At 32.9% G+C, this 15,000-nt stretch overlaps 1 protein-coding gene across 3 annotated transcripts in view; it reads left to right on the forward strand.

The window, feature by feature from the left end:
• Window positions 1-15,000, forward strand: part of LOC137642613 (integrin alpha-8-like) — a 55,869-nt gene that overhangs the window by 32,033 nt on the left and 8,836 nt on the right. For 2 of the 3 annotated variants that reach the window (XM_068375317.1, XM_068375320.1), the window contains exons 11-22: window positions 542-687; window positions 1,061-1,245; window positions 1,781-1,920; window positions 5,218-5,295; window positions 6,549-6,664; window positions 7,275-7,368; window positions 8,210-8,326; window positions 9,996-10,174; window positions 10,401-10,582; window positions 10,783-10,948; window positions 11,145-11,286; window positions 14,526-14,675. In XM_068375317.1, the coding sequence (XP_068231418.1) occupies window positions 542-687; window positions 1,061-1,245; window positions 1,781-1,920; window positions 5,218-5,295; window positions 6,549-6,664; window positions 7,275-7,368; window positions 8,210-8,326; window positions 9,996-10,174; window positions 10,401-10,582; window positions 10,783-10,948; window positions 11,145-11,286; window positions 14,526-14,675 (1,695 nt within the window). The remainder of the gene's footprint in view (window positions 1-541; window positions 688-1,060; window positions 1,246-1,780; window positions 1,921-5,217; window positions 5,296-6,548; window positions 6,665-7,274; window positions 7,369-8,209; window positions 8,327-9,995; window positions 10,175-10,400; window positions 10,583-10,782; window positions 10,949-11,144; window positions 11,287-14,525; window positions 14,676-15,000) is intronic. The other variant, XM_068375318.1, reaches the window with a different exon arrangement.

Below are 15,000 nucleotides of genomic sequence, written 5' to 3' on the forward strand. Positions count from 1 at the left end.
CTGTTGATCTGGAGAAGGTTTTGAACGTTTTTATGACGTTAACTAGTAACAATCTATAGTGTTTTAGGTATGGTAGCCGATCCCCCATAAGTCTAGAACAACGGTATTGCACCAGTTATCTAAAACTTTTGAATAGCATAGAATACACAATATACCAATTTCATTTTCTCCGTATAGGCCTACTGTTCTGTAATTTAAAGAAAAATATATGCAAAACGTTATTATTTATAAATACAGAACACTTGGTTACCAATTAGCATGCAAAAGTGTTTTGTATTTATAGAGAATAACTTTTTGCAAAAATATTCTTAATGGAGAAAATATTACAAAAATTGTGGTATGTAAAGCCTTTTCAATTATGATGATTACGAAATGCCTCTTTTAACTTCACTGATCGAACTGCCTGCGTTATATCTTCTGTTGAACACCTATATAAGAATGTATAAACTTGCATGTCTCTGATTGGGTAATCTGCCAACAATATCCAGACTTATCTTCTTTATTGAGTAATTCCTTTACAGACCAACATTTCCAATTACAGGTGATCAAAGCCTCAGAATTACCTGCATACACGCAACCTATTTCTGGTCTTGGTTTTAGCATAGCCCAAAACCTTCCTGGCGGTAAAAACATAGGCACTCAGCTTGCTATTGCTGCTTATGATTCAGATATTGTGCTGGTTTTTGAGTAAGTATGTCAGTATTGTATTCAATGTTTAGTAATTCTTCAGAAAACTTATTTCCTTTTAGGCACATACGTCTTCTGTTCTCTAATTTATGCATAAACAAAATGATCCAAGTAGATCTTTCTGGTTTGGTGTCTCTCTGGACACTCATTTCCTCACGTAATTCTGAAATTTTAATCAGACAGTAAAGGATTATTCAAATGCAAGGTTCCTTACTTCTAGCTTGTTGCTTGACTTAATCTATTTAATGCTTTATCAGAAATTAGAAATATTTTTATCTCTATTTTCTACCGCAGCAAATTAATTAAAGATTTCCGTAAACAAAATCAACCTTATCCCCAAACTCCCGTTCATTACAGTGTTTATCTTTGCCAGATTGAAGGAGGTCATAACCGTTGACTGGAGTTTAACATTCAACCCAAAAGTAATAGACCTTACTGAGAAGAACTGTATTGACACAAGTGAAACTTCCGCTGAGAAAAGCTACCCTTGCGTTCAGATGAAAGCTTGCCTCCAGTACAGCAGCACAAAGCTATCTTCCTCGCCGCCCTCTATTCTCTGTGAGTAGGCACCCGAATAATGCCGATATTAACGGTCTGGAAACCTTTTTTGGTTTTAAGAAATGCCAACATTGACTTCACTATATTGTGCATTATAATTCATGATCTCCACCCCAGAATGGAAGTAATGTTAAACATTTTGTTTACATGAAATAAAAGATTAATTGATCTGCAAGGATCTATGTAAACTGACCTTACAAACACTATTGTATTCGACGTCTGAAGTAACTATTTAGGCTATAATCTTGATATTTCCTATGGAAAATTCAGTCACTCTATATATGTTTTATAAATACTAACACATATACTCATAAGTTATATATAATGATTAAAAGGAATGTATAAAAAAAGCATATTTTACAGAAGCTGAAATTGTTTTTTGTGAAAGGATAATGTTTCTTCTGGTTATGTCCATTCGGCATCAAGAATTTCATTTCGTTGGTGGACGAATATATGTACTGACATTTTATGGTCATGCTTCCTTTATTGGTATAACATTCATCACAGTCATCCCTTGGCTTTTATTTCTTTTCAGATTTTACCTTAAATGTAGACGTCGATGTGGAGCAGACACCGCGGAGATTATTTTTTAAAGATGGCGCAACATCAACCCAGTTGAATTTTGAGTTACGTGAAAACGAAAAGATTTGCCAAGACGTCAGTGTTATGGAAAAGGTAAAAACTTTATCCTAATAAGATAAGAGCAACTTTAGGTTTAATGACTATTTTATATCAATTAAATGCATGTAGCCCAATTGGAATATGCATCATGATCCAAAACCGAAAAAAATATATCAATCATGTGTTTCAAGTGGGTTACACAAAACCTCTTTTGACAGGCCTACCTTCTTTTCAGCTTTATTAGACCATGAAAGATAAATCCAATAGTTATGATGTGTATTTCTAAAGGTAAAGGAACTAGGTTTTTCTGAAAATAATTATAGCAAAATAAGACCAGGTTTCGATAGTTTATGATAATGCTAGAACACAAAATCCATATCAATGGACCCAAGACTCTAACGTACGCAGTGGCAATGAATACCACTATAGCTTGAAACATTCTCTAGGGCCAAAATGTAGACATTAAAATCTTAAACATTTTTTAACACCAGTATGAAACGATACTATTTGACGCAAACTTATTGAGGAAACCATTTTAATTCCTCAGAATAATAGGATATATTTCTGTAGAAGATTTTACAACATAGAATAGAAGATATCCATAAATCCTCTCGGCCGCGGGATTTAAATGATAAAGACTTTTAAGGTCGCTAAATATTTAATTTCTGCACTGAAGTTTCATCCCAAACTTGGCAGTCATTAATAAACCATCTATTGAATCATGCTGTAGAAATTGATTTGTTCTTGAAAATGTGGACCACGAGTGAGGGAATTGCCTAGGTTGATATTGTTTCTCAATCCTTGCACGTACTACCGATATTTGGAGAGCGCAACAGCATCATTACGATACATAGCTTTTGCAATGCAATAAATCTTTATTTCCCATACTGAGACTATTATCTGACTGAGACAATCTTGATTTTTACTTCCTTTACACAGTAAAGAAATTCAAAGAAATTAGAAAGGTTTAGAAAAGCAAAGGAAAACTTCATTCTGTCATTATTTTAGAAATATATAGAAAGAACAATGCATTTGGAAATGCGCACAGCTTATACGCTTATGATAATTGACAATTATTTATTATCATCTTATAGTTACATGAACGAAGTAATTTAGAGTCTAAGGCGCTGGAGTGTAGACGTCTTATTGGTGCTCCCTCTCTCTCTCTCTCTCTCTCTCTCTCTCTTGCTCTGAGTTGTTCTCGTTTACTTTTGTAAATAAAAACTTTGAAATAGTAGTTATTCTTATGGAGGAACATAAGTGAAAATAAAACTACACCATGCCAGGAAATTGCTCCTCGTGAGTATCTGCAAAGGGAAAGGGCAAAGATTGGATAGGATGTGAATTTTGTGATAGTTACTACCACAAGAAGTGTCTCTATATAGATACTAACTCCAGTGATGCAAATATAGTGAAAATGATATGGTTCTGTCCTAAGTTTGTAGATAAAGCTAAAATTGCAATTGTAAACAGGAAGATGTAGAGACGAAAATATAAAAAATGGAAAAGGCACTGCAGAAGAGAAACGTTACAATAGAACATGAATCAAGAAATGCTGAATTGGAAAACAACATTGGGAATGTCACTGTTGACTCAGTGAATTCTACCCAGGATACTAACCCAAAATATAGAATGAAGAATATAGAAACAATCAAGTCAACACTTCAAACACTGATGGCCTCCCACCTCCCAAAATGGAAAAATGACATATGTTGAAAAAAATTAAGGAAGAAATCAATTAGTAATCAAAACAACACAAGCATCAATTAAAATCCCTGACAGGAAAAAAATATATATTGAAATAGCACTTAAGGATATATTTACCAGGTCTTAATAAGAGGTCAACTTTAAATGGAAATTTGTTGTAAATTTCGCTGGGAACATGATTAGAGACAAAGCAGTAAACTAGATTCTAAACATGGTTGCTGATACCGAAACGAGAAAAACTGAAAAAAAAAAATCTAAAATAACGATATCCTATGTTTATTATGATATGCAATGTTTACAATGTGTAAAAATTGTAAACCGTCACTCATCACATGAACCATTAAGCAGAAGCCCAGGGTACCCCAGGGAAGTGTACTAAGCCCAACCTTATTTTGTATATATACTATAGGTCTATCTAAAGTAATACAAAGACATAAATTAAAGTTTTAACTATTTGCATATGATGCACAGTTTTACTTCATAAATGACATTGATAATACAGCTGAAACTTTAAACCGTATTTTTAATAGTGTTAGGGAATAAATGACAGTTAAACAAGTAAAACTAAATGAGAATAAAACTAAGCTTTTGATGGTAAGAAAGAAAAACAACTTATGAAACTTGGGTGGCATCCAAATAAATATTAATAAAAACCTGGCCCAGATATGCAGTAGTTTGGGATCTAGGTGTATTACTTGACTGTAGTTTGTCTCGCAGTGCTCAAATAAAGACTGTGGTAAGAATTACCGGACATCACCTAAGAAATATTGTTTTTGTAAAGAAGTATATGGATGAATATTCTGTAAAGAAACTTGTGATTAACTGTGCTAATACCAGGATTGAATAATGTAACACCATCTATTACAATTTACTTGAATCACAACTTAGAAAATCACATGATAAAGAGAGGACCAATATTGATAAAAGGTATCCGACCCAAAGAAAGGATTACTCATATACTAATTGAATTACACTGCCTGTGCCTATTAAGGCCAAAATATAGTTTAAGATATGTACAATGATCCATCAAGATATCAGAAATATCTAAGATAATTAATTTTACGCATCATGCAGCCAACAAATCGTGTAACACAAAAATAGTTACAGATGGTTTCTAATTATTGAAGATAGGATTTCCCTATACTGTAGGTTCTATAGCTTTCAAATATGTGGCCTAAGACTATATAACAAACTCCCATTAGACATCTGAAAAGACTAAAGATATTAAGGCTTTCAAGAAGTTGAAGACTTTCTTGTTTTCTAAGTGCTTCAATAATGTGGATTTGACAATTAATACAGAATACATTGTGTAATCATCTGAATACTTAAGAATGCATACGACAAACCAATCTTGTAAGTCCTGTAGTGAGTTTCCTTGTGTGCCAGGAAAAGTAAAACAGCCTTTAAAGTAAGAAGAGTAAGTATTATTGAGTTTAGGTTTAAAACCTGGTCAGAGGACTTGAACCTCTAGGTCACAAGTTCCAGTTTTTCACAGGTATCTTTTTCACATAAACATTGTATGTCTAAAGGGAAGAGTTGTGTTGCCTAGACCAAACATGCTTCTAAACCTTAGTGAGCGTTTACTTAGCCTTTATTCATAATAAACAATACAATTTATGCTTATTAATCATAATCCATTTTTAGCAGAAATCCACGCTGGAAGAAGTAAAGCCTTATATTATCCAAGGGGAAATTGAGATGGCCGAGAAGGACAAGTCGGAGGTGAGAAATTCTTTATTTTGTCAGAAATTTATTTGCAAAGGCTTACGGAAGCGATCCAGAGTCAGAATTATGTCATTTGGGGTTTAGATTACTATATTGTATGGAATTTATCTTGATCAATATCATCATTTGATTTTCACAAAGAAAAAAATTCCTCTTTTTAAACTTTGTGTAACGAAAAATAGATCCTTTTCATATTTTGTTTAAAAAAATAAGTCGCCTGGTAACATTTATATCCACAAGCATACGTTTACCACTCTCTCTCTCTCTCTCTCTCTCTCTCTCTCTCTCTCTCTCTCTCTCTCTCTCTCTCTCTCTCTCTGTGTTTAAAAAAAAATAAGTCACCTGGTAACATTCATATCCACAAGCATACCTCTCTCTCTCTCTCTCTCTCTCTCTCTCTCTCTCTCTCTCTCTCTCTCTCTCTCTTTCAGTATATGTATATATATATATATATATATATATATATATATATATATATATATATATATATATATATACAGATGTTAAATTATCAATTGTCCAAAGTCATTACTGTACTTTCTGTGTCGTCTTGTAAGAAGGATTAAAATGTACACTTGTGTTTTCCATGCTAATGGTCATATTCATAATCTGTTTAGAGGTTCATGCTATTCATCTTTTCATAGGCAAAGTTCCCAAATAATATGACGATATTGGTGTTTATTTCTTGCGTCCATTTAGAGTGCATGATGTCCCCACAACTAGTGTATGTGGTCTACCCTAATATTATAGGCTTTAAACTAATATTCCTTATTCTATGTCAGATATCATCAATCAAAAATGGATGTGATTTCGCTAATCATTTACGGAATATTCAAACCTTTGCTTATGGCTTTGCAGTTTATATCCTCCGTTATTATTGTTCCTTTGGAAACTTAGGTTTCTACATATTTTTATTTTCAATGATTATACAGATAAAAACAGTGTACAGTAAATATAAATATGATTTTCATGTTTTAAGACCCGCAAATAAGGAAAAATATATTAAGTTTACATTTCTTGCACTAGTGAGATGCAATTTAACATCCATAAATTTCTATTCCTGATAATCTTGTCTAGATTATAAGGAAGCGGAAATATAGGAAAAAGAATGGCTCGATTTAATAATGAATATTGTAATCGTGTTTTTAGCAGGGAAAGCATAGCCTTTTTACTGTTGGTATTACTGGAACTGCCGACCAGTCTTTTTTACTCATCTATACTATCTTTTATTACTTTTATTTGCCAAACAGGCCATTCTGGATCCAAGAAGTGATCTCATTAAAACAGTAATACTTGACATATGGGTGCCATGTGAAAACTCTACGGCCGGGTCCTGCTTGAGTAAATTGCAGCTCATGATAGAAGAGTAAGTTTGCTATGCATGACGCATTGTCTTTTTATTTTAATGAAATGCACATATATATTCGACCTATAGTCAATTCTCTTTAGCGAGGAAGATTTGCACAGACTTGCAGGGGTGCCCTTTTAGCTCGGAAACGTTTTCTGCTCGCTGATTGGTTGGACAAGATAATTCTAACCAATCAGGTAGCAGGAAACTTTTTCCGAGCTAAAAGGGCACCGCTGCGAGTCGGTGCAAATGCGCCTCATTAAAAAAAAAATGAGTATAGTGCGGAAATGTATCAGCCAAAGGGGAGTTACGCATGCAGTAATCAAGTCGAGATTTGCTGAGTTAAGATGGTTGTACCTCCCTGCTTAACAGGAGCAAACGTATATTTTGGTGTTTCTTTTTTTTCCTTATATCTTAGAGTAGTTGTTAAAAGAATAAAGACTGTAATATATAGTATTTGCTCATAATTTATCTAAAAACTGGTAAAATAAACTCAAGGAATTAGCAGTCAAATCATATAAACCTCAACAGCAATAAGCATTTCATTTACACAGACGCAGAAGGAATAAATTAATAAAGACAAGTCTTATTCCAGTAACAACACTAATATGCGTTCTCCTTTGAACAGGCCACCGTCCTATAGCCTACAAGATCAACCAACAATCAATGTCTCTTTTACAGCGAGAAATCCTGGCGAACCGGCCTACAATGTTTGGCTACATGTGAGTAGGTCGAGTTTACTGGCTTTTCAGACGCCATTTCTCTTTGGTTCATCACACTTGATATAGAAGAAAATAAGCAATCATACTTCTAAGGCTGTAAAGTTTAAAAAAATTTTCGTTCTCACAATCGGAAGTTAAATGAAAATTTATGACCCATTTTATATCATGTTATCCTTCTCTCTATTGAATTTCAGTATATTTACGTAAACCTTATATATCAATTAGGTTCTTTTGAGAGAAAAAAATAGTATATTTTAACTTATTGATATGATATTTCATATTCAATTTCCGTTCGTACAAAAAACAATTTAACAAAACATACTTGAATTCATTAGCATTCTTTCATTTGGGCATGTATGACTCAAATGGCAGATTTTACGCCACTTTTGGCATTTGAATATAGATTTTTTGTACTATTACATTCATTTTAAAAAAAATCCGCACGAAACTTTTTTTTCTTGGCGTTGGAATGCAGTACTGAAACCATAAATATACTTTTTATTATTGTAAGAAATATATAATACATCTTGTACCCTAATTTCTTCCACAGTTAAAATGTTCTATAAATTTACCTGGCTCTAAACCTCATATATTCAGCACAATAAAAGAAGTGCTTATAATTCAAGTATAGCATTATCAAACAGTGACCTGTAAGACATAATTTGAAACACTTTTTAAAAATAATATTATAATTCTTATCATAAGTTTCTTTAATAAAGGAACATGCATAGGTTTTCTAATTTTACTATAACAATATACTGTATATCTGAATGACTAATGGAAAATGTTTGGCTTGTAAGTCAGTGTTTGGCTAATAATAACTATCTAAATTTTCACGCAGGTGGATGCTGAAGGAGACCTCCTTTTCCAATCCTTAACTGAAAGTGTGTCTTGTGATGAGAAAAGGGAAGTGGGCACAATCTGCAATGTGGCCCGAGTGCTCACCAATGAATCTGAGGTAGGCTCTCAAGCTCTTTCTTTTCAAGGCTTTGGGTATCGAGGTTGTTGAGTTCAAATGTTCAGGTGACTAGAAAATAATCATTTATTTTTTTTTTATTTATTTTTTTTTTTTTTTTTGTAAATTACCTTTTGGACTTGAAGGATTGGAATGTACCTGAGAGTTTCGATATTTTCAAGGTATTGAGTCAATGGAACCGGCAACCTAATGCCCTTTTCCAGCCCAGGCTCGAAGCAAAACAGACGAGGCGAGAGGTTGCTGTTCTGAAAAAAAGGCCACTTAAACCCATATTGATTACTGAGTCTTGGTTCCATGTAATCAAGAGCTAGAAGAGATGTGTAAGTTTAAATATCTTTGGTTAGTAGAAGAAGCAATGGACAGGACATTGAGCTGCCATAAAATATCTCGGAGACATAACACACATATGATCAACTCAAAGGCTGCCTCTTTCTTGATTTTTGGATGACTAGAAGCCAAAAACAAATTGGCAACCAATATTGGGTTATGAATGGCTAAACGATTAAAGTAGGTTTTGATCGAATATTATTGCAGAAGTTTTGTTTTTGCTGCCCAATTGTTTAATGTTACCGCCTTGTGCATGTGACTGATTGCAGTCTTTATGTTATTTATGAACATATTATTGTTCATGTTTGATTAAATGGAGGACAAAAATGCCCTTTTTGCTAATACTTGTCTTGATAAAGCACAAAGATATATCTTTCACAAACACTAAATCTAAAACTTTTGGTTGATAGTACCGAAAAACAGATAGGCCTACTTAGTGGATGAGAAATTAAATAAATTCAGTAACTGTTACAGTTATCTGAAAAAAAAAACCTGAAAAAATAGAAAAAACTTTTATGGTTGGAGGTTTTTTTTTTCAAATCTTTATTAGACAAGACTTAGACATAAGCAAATCTAAGAATAAATGTTAAAAGGATTTCCAGATTACTGCATGAAAACTTTATCGTTTTGTTGCTGATCCACCCCACTGAAAAAAAAAAAATCTTTCAACACTTCATGGAATGTTATTCTGTCATGTTTCAAACCATTAAAAACTTGGTAGTTCCTTAAATTTCATTCTTAAGGACTTGAACATACATGAGGCCCTCTCTTTATGTATTTCATGATGTTCCTAGAATCAACGAATTAATCGTTTCCTTAATTCTATTACTAAATGAAAAAAAAAATCATAATAAAATCGTGATCATCAGTTAATATTATTTTATGATCTTCCGAGGTATTATTCCTTTTTTATCCGATAATCAAGAAAAGTGGTAAAATATTAACCGTCTTTAAAGAATGTTTCCTGATGTTCCTCAACATTCATCATCTTGAGCTACGCTAATTGACGCAAAGGGACTCCCTATCTTGAGCTTTTAATTCAATACTTCTCAATTCATCATCTAATTCACGCTTCATAGTCATAAGCCATTTTGTCCTGGGTCTTCCAACTCTTCTAGTGCCTTGTGGAGCTCAGTTGAAAGTTTGGTGAACTAATCTCTAGGGGAGTGGGAAGAGCATGCCCAAACCATCTCCAGCTACCCTTCGCCATGATCTCATCCCCATATGGCACTCGATTAATCTCTTTTATAGTTTCATTTATAATCCTGTCCTGCCATTTAACTCCCAACATTCTTCTGAGGTATTTTCTTTTTTTAACTCTCAGGTGAAATTCGTACTGTCAATGGCAACAACCCGTAAGTTCGTCGACTCCTTGGAGACGCACGAAAACTATTTCCGGGTGAATGCATCCTTAAGTACCTCTGCCATTATTGTAAACCCGGAGGATGCTCGTAGATACTTCGAAATTCCAATTGCCGTTGAAGCTGAACTGGATATCACAAGGTAAGTAGGAACATTCATATTAGTTAATCTATTACATAATATTTATAAAAAATCCTTAATGGCATTAGTTATTGGACATCACTGGTTTGCTATCTTATTTTGTCATTTGGTTGAAGTGCGACTTCATAGAGTACTTATATTGAAGATATAAGACTTATAAATATGGTATCGTTTAGAAATATTGTCCTCGTAAAGTCCTAATATTCTATTTCTCTGTAATACACAGAGGCGCTTCGAGTACACCACAAGTTAAATACAACAGTTCGGAGTTTTACAAGCAACCTCATAAAGCAGAGAGAGAAGAAGAACTCGGTCCTGAGGTGATTCACGTGTATAAAATATTCAATAATAAGGCGTTTGACATTTACAGCACAGAAATTTCCATTCTCTGGCCACTCAAATTTGATGGTAAGATCTGTCACGAGTATTATCAGATTGACTTTATAGCCTAGACCTTTAATAATATGAAATATTTGTTAGAAAAATATGGAATAAAGTAGAGTAGTATTTGTAATTGTTGAAGGACTGTAACTATTGCACTAAAGTATATAACTTACTGATCTTGTAATCTTTCATCCGCTCTTGGCTCATCGATCTTCATGGATCAGGTCTCTATTTCCTATACTTGTTGGAAATGCCAAAATTCCATGGAGCAAACATTTCATGCAAATACACCGGGGGTGAAGTGAACGAGTTCAATTTGAAGAAGGATGTCGAGACTCTCGCAGAGCCTGATGAATATGGCGATTTTTTTCAACCTTCTCTAGAAATAAGGTACACATCTTTTTTATTTATTTATTTTTTTTTCTTTTACGTTTGAGTTTTAAAATCTGAGTATTGCTCATTTAGAAAGAAGCTGGATAACACTGAGTAGATTTTGAAGACATTAGATGTTGGGATATTTATGTGTCATTATAATGCTAATATCGTTTTACATTTATTTATTTTCACCTCAATTCTCTTGCTTCAGTGGACTGCCGTCTCCACCTCAACATGTCCACGAGAAAAAAATACAGTATTTGACATTCCAGTGCATCATTGGCGCACTCCTTCCTCGGACGTATGTCAACATTACTCTGCGATCTCGCCTTGTGGAAAGATCCCTCACAGAAGTAAGTCAGTGTAAGACTGGTTTTAGAATTAGAAGCTAAGTTCCTTACCTCAAAATCTGCAATATGATATCCAATTTATAAAATGTCAGAACATACATTCTTGAACATCATTGGTCTGTGATAAGGTTTTTTTTTTTTTTTTTTTTTTAAATTGTCGAGTGTAGGAGGCACTTGGTGGCTAATCTTGAATATGATTGTAAAATTACATAACGAAAACGTTACTTGATTTAATTCTGCCATAGTAAATCCCCTTGGATGCTGCTGACATCTGAAAAATTGTTCAATATTATCATTGAAGAATCGAGAGGAAATGGTGCAAAAATCATTATAGGTTTTTGTCAAGTCGTAGTGGATGGTTCATTATTTCGTAACCTTATATCAAATTAGCAATAGCAAATATTGTAAGAAAGGCCCTGCTTAAAATTTAGTTGATATACTCAGTCAAAAGTATATTTATCTATACTGTTTTAACAGTAATACATATGATAACCATGCAAACATATCATAATAAAAGGATTAATTTCTTTTGTGAAAGTTTCCTCCTTAGCTAACCCTAGACATAAGATTCTCTTTATGTGAACACCAGACAATTTAGTTGAAGACTCACCTTCACTTGAATCTATTTTCTAGCAAACAAACTAAAAATCATTTGAATCAAGCAAGCAAATATACACTCTCTTCACATATCCTATCGCTCACAAACACACACACGCACACACACACACACACACACACACACACATATATATATATATATATATATATATGTATATATATATATATATATATATATATATATATATATATATATATATATACACATATATATATGTATATATATACATTTATATATATATATGTGTGTGTGTGTGTGTGTGTGTGTGTGTGTGTGGTCGCTTTCATGCGCTAATTCAAGGTTACCATGTTTTCATGGATAATTTTTAGAAATCAATTAATCTCGTACAAGAGCTTTATAAGAAAAGCATCTACTGTAGTGGCACAATCTGCCTTATGGGAGATGCACCAAACTCCCTGAAGGCCATGGCCAAACATCGGCCCTTGTGTCATCAAGAGATCGAATTCAGGAGGAAAGAGAACCCATTCGTCATGTACTGGCAAGATATCAGGCAAGTCAGACTGATAACGAAGTCGTACAATACTATAGTCCATTTGTTCTAGCGATGCATATTTGCACCGACTCGCAGCGGTGCCCTTTTAGCTCGGAAAAGTTTCCGGATCGCTGATTGGTTGGACAAGATAATTCTAACCAATCAGCGATCAAGAAACTTTTCCGAGCTAAAAGGGCACCGCCGCGAGTCGGTGCAAATATGCATCGCTAAAAGAAATGGACTATAGCACCAAGCATTTTGTTCAAAAAATGAACTGATTGCTGACTTCCTTCTCCATTAGGCAACATTTTGACGATTTTCCAATAGTTGTATATGTTTTAAGGGAATTATTATAGGTGAAGGAATTATTTCAATTGATTTACCATCAAAATTAGATTAAAATAAACTGTTTACCGTAAGAATTAAAGTCACCACAACTATTTTAGTTAAGCTATTTACTTATGCAATCTCGCACGTAATATCGAAAAAAACTTGAGAAATTCATTCTTTATTTTATTATTCGTGTATATAGAATATTTACGAAATAAAACTATATAGCAGCAGCTTAACTTAATATATTCCTTATTTCTATGTTTTAGGGAAATTAATATTATTATGATAATAGTCATAATTTTATTCATCTTTAAATTAGAAACAAAATAAACTCTAAAAGAAAAGTAAAGTTACCATAGTCATTTCAAGCTAATTATCTACTTACGGAATCTTGTGGTCAAAATCGAAAAACACGAGAAATTCCATAATTTTTTATTATCATTTACGAAAATAGAATATTTACAAAATATGTAATACTATATATTAATATAAATTGAATATTTTCAAGTACACAGTAAAAAATATATTGTCAGTTTTTCAACTACCACAATCTTGTAATTGCCACTTCGATAACAATCCTTTTTCCATACTTCTATCTGTTTAACGTTATTATAATTATTGTAGAATAGTGATTAATTAATAAACTTCAATATGAGACCTAAATAAACTTTCTAAAGTAACAAATAAAGTTACAATAATCTTTTTAATGAAATTATTTGCTTACATAGTTTTAAGTGGACTTATAATAGAGTTTCTATTAGTATTTCTATTTAATTTATAAGTACAGTACTTATACGTAATATGTGAAATTAAATATCACTGGAAAGGATATTCATTCGTCTAAAAAGTTAAATAAAAGTCAGACTCTTATGCTCTCACAGTTTTTGTGTTCAAAGGACTTATGATGTGAAAATGTTTACAAAATATTGCATTTTTTTCTGAGCATTACTTGATTTTCTCACATTTACACACACACACACAATATATATATATATATATATATATATATATATATATATATATATATATATATATATATATATATATGTGTGTGTGTGTGTATAAATATACATATATATATATATATATATATATATATATATATATATATATGTGTGTGTGTGTGTGTGTATAAATATACATATATATATATATATATATATATATATATATATATATATATATATATATATATATATATATATATAATTTAGGGAAGTATTCAGGATTGTAAAATATAGGTCCACCTATTACTGAGAAAACAAAACCAAAATAAACTATGTCTACCCAAAATGCACTTTGCACTCACAGGGGAACAATTTTTGCATGAGTTTGGCGCTGAAAGTGTTTATATAGTATTGGTCACTTTTAAGCTGCCACTTGAATTTTATGATAAGCTCTCCTATATAATAAAGAGTAAGTGTCTGGCTATATATATATATATATATATATATATATTTATATATATATATATATATATATATATATATATATATATATATATATATATATATATATATATTTGCGCATATATTTCTTTCCGGCCACGCTCAGACGTATAAGTACTCGGTCTCTCCCCATCCCTTGGGTGGGCGGGAGTTCGAGTAGTCATACTCTATTGAGAAGAGGATGTGTGTGCGCACATATCTATCTAAATATTTATCTGACATTTTTGACGGGTCACGTACATTGGTCATATATATATCTCCCTCATGAGACATAAGGTTGCAGTATAGAAGTGGGTTTTACACTGCTCATTGTCAGTCTGTGTAACCTTCATTTATTATTTCCTTACAGCTACAGATGGGCAACAGCATAAAGGACGCAAATTCCTTTTCCTGGATACGGATATTGAAACTTCCGCTGCAAGCACCGCTCCCGCCACGTTCCAACGCGACAACAGTACAAACAATCATATCATACCAGAATGAATCCCCTGAAGCCTCGGTAAGGATGATTATGCTTGAGCTATTTACATGGCAACTGACCTATTTTCGCCACAGAAATTCTGGCCAAAATAAGCCCTGTGCCCCTATGACGTCATAGCCAATCGTCACCTCTCCTGCATCAACAGCGGTCACAACACATCCCCTTAAAGTGATTATAAGTTAGTATGGTTTGAAATTTTTGAAGGGATATATTGCGACCGCTGTTTAACATGGGAGATAATGTGATTGGCTATGACGTCATCAGGAGGTGGGGCTTCTTTCGACCAGAAGATTTGCGGTGACAATAGGAGTTTGAACATTGCTTTTTAATTCCTGTTGTCTTG

This window comes from Palaemon carinicauda, chromosome 6 (genome assembly GCF_036898095.1).
Source record: "Palaemon carinicauda isolate YSFRI2023 chromosome 6, ASM3689809v2, whole genome shotgun sequence".
NCBI lineage: Eukaryota > Metazoa > Arthropoda > Malacostraca > Decapoda > Palaemonidae > Palaemon > Palaemon carinicauda.